At 40.7% G+C, this 5,674-nt stretch overlaps 1 protein-coding gene across 1 annotated transcript in view; it reads right to left on the reverse strand.

Moving 5' to 3' along the window:
- Positions 1 to 1,260: 1,260 nt before the first annotated feature.
- Positions 1,261 to 5,674, reverse strand: part of spdef (SAM pointed domain containing ets transcription factor) — a 13,602-nt gene continuing 9,188 nt past the window's right edge. Inside the window, exons 3-6 of the mRNA XM_032513474.1 lie at positions 5,053 to 5,250; positions 3,800 to 3,847; positions 3,391 to 3,525; positions 1,261 to 1,934 (exon numbers count right to left, since the gene is read on the reverse strand). Coding sequence (XP_032369365.1) covers positions 1,756 to 1,934; positions 3,391 to 3,525; positions 3,800 to 3,847; positions 5,053 to 5,250 — 560 coding nt within the window. The 3' untranslated portion in view covers positions 1,261 to 1,755. The remainder of the gene's footprint in view (positions 1,935 to 3,390; positions 3,526 to 3,799; positions 3,848 to 5,052; positions 5,251 to 5,674) is intronic.

Raw genomic sequence — 5,674 nt, forward strand, 5'->3', positions numbered from 1 at the left:
CTAATCACTGTGTGTAACTGCGGCTTTTCCCATCTCCTGTCTCCTGTTAGAGTTGGAGCGCGGGGTACTCGGAAGTTGTCTGGGTTTGGAAATTTGTCGGGCGTGTTTTCCGGCTTTGACCCGCTTTGACCTCGGAAAATTCGACTTTCGAGTAAAAATGGAATGCACTATAACTTTGCAATATAGCTAACGTAATGTTGTTGTCATAGAAACTAAACCCAAAGCTAGTGCTTCAAAGAGTTGGGATAAAGCAATGCCCAGCAGCGCCCGGAGAAAAACACGATATGGACACAGGACCTTATCCTTTCTTCTCCTCTCCTCTCTTCTCCTTTTACACACACACAGACACACACACGTAAAGAGAGGTGCAGTTTCAACTTATTGGCCCGCTAACTCTGTTTTACTGTAATAATGTTTAGTGGCCAAAAACATGCACGCAGGCTGAAATTCACCGTGATGTTTGATCTGGATTAAGCTGCTAGCTAAACTATACCTATACAGCACTATACCTTCCATCACGGCTGAGAACGGAGAAATGTCTGACTAAGTGGAGTCAGAAGTTGTAACTGAGCCGTCTGATGTGTGTAGAGGTCTGTGTGGTTACACTGTAGCAGCCTGGTGTACTTTCAGGGGGATTTAATGAAGTGAACAGCAGTGTGTACAGTTAGTGACACTGTGCTATGGCGCATTCTCCCACCCTCTGAAATATTCAAATATTCGCTGTTGATTAGTACAGAAGCTTCAAAGACAGCAAAGTGCAAAAGGGGCTGATTAGTTTTTGTTTAGTTTGGAAGGTTGTTTGGTCATTAATCAGATTATTAGACAAAATAAAATTGGGTCCAGAAGCTGGCGGTAGATTTGACATTAAGGGATCATTAAAGAAATTAAAATTCATCCTCTGGGGACCATGAATATTTCAGTCTGACCGACGGACCATAAACCTCACTGAATTATTTTACAATATCACATATTTTGTTTATATGTATTTATTGCATTTTGAACACTTTGGGTCTCCATAGTAAAACACCCACAACATAAAATGCAACGTACAGCAGTAAAAACCGAAGTTTACAGCACATATAACGTAAAAGCAGGGCTCTTCACCAGGTCACACCTTCAAAAACCAATTACGTGGCACAGTCACAACCGGTGTTGAGGACCCTAACAGGTTTTCACTCTTTGGATCCAGATCCAGCAAACTGGCTGACTGATCGTGTGTACTACAGCCAGGACCAAAACCCCCAAAAAGAAGCAAAACAATCAACGGCGGCGGGAAAACTGGCTCTAATTGGTACAGAGACAGTGGTCAAGATGAGCAAAACTAAAAGACAAAAAAAATGTAGCTGTGGATGAAAGAGCAATCCGTTCTGTTTGTTTTATTAAAGTAAAGGATCATTTAGAATCCTATTGTGTATAATTAAACAGGCAGATCATGCAAATGACAAGGCAGTTTCTGTTTTTTAATCTGCGGTTGTTTTATTCTGCAGCAGGGAAAGAAAAAAAAAAAGCCACTTTGTTTTGTCTCTTCCTCTTGGCTCATGCACAAATAAGCCTTCACGCGGCAGCTGCCAGCTGTTGCTTCACTGTTGGCAGTGAAAGTGTGTACCATTGGGGTTGGTCAGTGCACGTGTTTCCTGTCACCTTTTCATCTCGGGCTTAAGTGTTCAAGTGCATGGCGAGATAATGTTTCCTTGTAGTTTTGTAGGTTTCCATCTCCTTCTCCTCTTTCTTTTGTCCTCCCGCCATGCTGCCGCCTCACACTGGGTGAACGAACTGGTACACCAGTCTCTGAGACACGTCGGGCTTGCGGATGATGCCCTTCTTGTAGTACTGACGTATGGAGCGGCTCAGCTTGTCATAGTTCATAGCTGGCCGGTTCTTTCTGAGTCCCCACAGTCTCGCAACATGAGCCGAGTCTTCGATTTTAAAGATACCTGGTGGGAATAACGAGAGGTTTTACGGTTGTAACAACCCGCCGCAAAGTGAAAAAAACAGTGGGCCACATTGAGAGCAATGCTAGTCTACCACTTACATTTTCTTTCTCTCTTTCTTTCTTTCTTTCTTTCTTTCTTTCTTTCTTTAAATCAGTAGTCAAATTAAGATTCAAATCTATTTTTCTATTGTGACCTGCTCAAGTAGGCAGCATTACATACGTATATACATGTAGTGGCTTGCATAAGTTTGCACACCCACGCTAAAGTTGATTAAAAAGAGGAATAAAAAAAAACTATTTTGGAAATTGATGTTAATGGCTTAATTGAAAAAATAAGGAAAATCCAACCTTTTAAGAACACCAATTTTCTTTGTGAATGAGTAATGTATTGTAAATAAATAAATGTTCTTCCTTAAAATACAAGGGGCATAATTATACACACCCCTATGTTAAATTCCCATAGAGGCAGGCAGATTTTTATTTTTATAGGCCAGTTATTTCATGGATCAGGATACTATGCATCCTGATAAAGTTCCCTAGGCCTTTGGAACTAAAATAACCCCCCCACATCATTACATACCCTTCACCATACCTAGAGACAGGCATGGGGAACTTTCCATAAGATCATCTCTCAGTGCAAATCAAACCAGTCATTGAGCTAACTGAAATAACACCCTGTATTTTAAGGAAGAACATTTATTTATTTACAATACATTATTCATTCACGAAGAAAATTGGTGTCCTTAAAAGGTTGGATTTTCCTAATTTTTTTTAATTAAGGCATTAAGATGAATTTCCAAAAGATGTTTTTTCTTTTGAATCACCTTTAGAATGGGTGTGTAAACTTATGCAAGCCACCGCGTCTTCACAAACAACTGTTCTCTCTCCTAAATAACACTTTAAATATCTGAAATATTTGAAATGTAAACAAGTGAAACTGTTTCAACAACTCAATTCAATTCAATTTTACTTATAATGTCAAATCCCGATAACGAGTTATCTCAAGACACTTTACAGATAAAGTAGGTCTAGACCCCACTATAATTTACAATTTCTTTTTTTACATGTGTCAGATGAAAGCAGCTGAGGTGTCAGATGAAGGTGTTTTGACTGAAATGAGCTGATGTTTCAGCTGAAGGGAAAGTGTTGGAAACAGTGGAACCTGATGTGTAATTACTGAAAGATGTTGAACTGGGAGTTGAAAAGCAGCTCAGGTGTCAGTTGACATGCAACAAGTGGAAGCAAATGAAAAGTCAGCTAACAATGCTATAGGCTCTGAAAGCAGTTGAACTGTAAGTTGAAAAATAAAAGGTAAAGGCAGTTGAAATGCAAAAATAACAATAAACCGTAAAACATACAGTATATTAGTTTACTATCATTTTTATCTTTTCCCTTTCATTTCAACGTGTAACTTAAAATGCATGTCCACACTGTAGCATTTTTTATTTTTAAAGTACCTTTTTCTTTATTGAGCCAGCGGATGCAGCGTCCATAGTTGTGAGGTTTAAGCAGTAGTTCTCTGAGGAATTGCCACAGATGAATGGGCTGACCGGAACAAGAGGAATCTGCCTCGGACCAAAGATCCTCACCACCTGAACAACACAAACACAACATTTGGACTTTAAGGCCACAGTGTCGGGAGTCTCAGAGGAAAATCAGTGAGGTTTACAGAACTTACCAGGAGACACAAAACAGGTGCTTAATTTTCATAAAGACAAACTTTTGTACAAAAGTAAGTAAACAAAAACGTCCGGTGGCCTGCATCGAAGTGTAAATGTCCTTAACATTTCATTTTGCTTGATTCTGAGCAAATTTACAATGCAGAGTTTAATATTATTTTTAAATGGCAGGTGAAACCAAACCTACCAGTAGTTTTTGTATCCCCAACTGAACACCTCTCTTTCATCCAGGCAGCTGAAGACAGAAGAGACACATTTATTTTAAAAAAAGGTTTAGTTTAATTACTTTCATTTTTATACCTGTTACTATATTACTAATGTGTTGTACGCATTGTAAATCCCTGATTTTGACTGTTCCCATCCACTCATACTGTACATAATCAAACCCACTTTGGGGTGGCAGTAGCTCAGTCCATAGGGAGTTGGGTTGGGAACCGGAGGGTCACTGGTTCAAGTCCCCACATGGACCAAAAAGTAGGGAGTGTGGATTGGTGGCTGGAGAGATGCCACTTCACCTCCTAGACACTGCCAGGTGCTGTTGAGCAAGGCACCGTACCCCCCACCCGCTCAGGGCGCTGGTCCTGCTGGCAGCCCACTCTCCACACATCTCTCCATTAGTGCATGTATAGATCCTGAGCATGTGTGTGTGTGTAGTCCAGGACTGTGTGTGATTAACAAAGTGTGGATACAGAGTGTGAATTGTAATTTCCCCACTGGGGATTAATAAACAGATTAAAAAAAAATGAACTTGTCCTCCCGGGTCAAAAATGGACAAAGATTTGACATGTTTAGTTTTCACTAACACCACCTTACTACCGCTAGTTTTACACTACTTTTTGAAATGCAAGTTCAATAACCATCATTTGTATAGAATGATAGCAATTATTTGAGTTAAAAAAAGCAAGGATTATGTAAATGTGCTGTATTTATATATCGCTTTTCCAGTCTTAACAACTGCTCAAAGCGCTTTTACATCTACAGGAAACATTCACCATTCTCACACATTCATACACTGTGGCCGGGGCTGCCGTACAAGGTGCCACCTGCTCATCAGATAAACACTCACACACATTCACACTCCGATGTGCAGCACCAGGGGAAACTCGGGGTTCAGTGTCTTGCCCAAGGACACTTCATCAATGACTGCAGGGGCAGGGATCGAACCACCAACCTTCCGATTGGCAGCCGCCCGGATTATGAATTGTTTTGACTAACTCATATGTAGGTTCCTCTAGATCAGAGGAACCTACATATGAGTTTTGTCAGGAATGAAAGTGATCAATTGTATTTGCAAAGTGCAAGAGCATCCATTTTTGTGTGGTAATTTTGTTCAAAAGAAACCCATATTTTAGATATAGAAATTTTTTAAAGGGGTCAAATTGTGACCTGAGGACAACAGGAGGGTTAATGTTGCATGCACGCACGCACGCACGCACACACCTGACTTCCATATGTCCAGGTGTGCGTGCAGCGTGTCTCCACACTGTGGCGAGCGTTGGCGAAACTCATCCTCGCTCATGGCACACACGTCCTTTCCCGTCAGCTCCTGGAAGGCCTTTCCTGCATGGGGCAACCGGTACAGATGTTCAGTCCACAGAAGCCACTTCTGGACGTTCCCTGTGTTCCACTCTATAGGGTCTAGGAAAACAGAGAAAGATGGGGAGAAGGTGAGAAAACTCCCTGCAGTCAGTTAAATTCCCAGTTTGAGTGCATTATGTTCTGTTCTGTTAACACAAACTATGTCTATTACTGAAACCACCAGAGATGGTAAAAGTACTCACTTCCCGTACTAGTAGAAGTACAGATACTCTATGATACTCTGGTAAAAGTAGAATTACTGATTTAACTTCTTTACTCAAGTAAAAGTAACGAAGTACAGGCTTGGAAATGTACTTAAAGTATAAAATTAAAAGTGGCCTCGCAAATGACAACCGTTTTTAATGCAAAGCTACCTGGACAAGACAGATGTTTCTAGAGTGCAAGCTGAGGAACTTCAGTGGACATGGAAAAAAGGCTCTTTATATGCCATTGGCTGCGTTTTAAATGGATGTCTGCCAATAGG

Source organism: Etheostoma spectabile, chromosome 4, assembly GCF_008692095.1.
Source record: "Etheostoma spectabile isolate EspeVRDwgs_2016 chromosome 4, UIUC_Espe_1.0, whole genome shotgun sequence".
Classification (NCBI taxonomy): domain Eukaryota; kingdom Metazoa; phylum Chordata; class Actinopteri; order Perciformes; family Percidae; genus Etheostoma; species Etheostoma spectabile.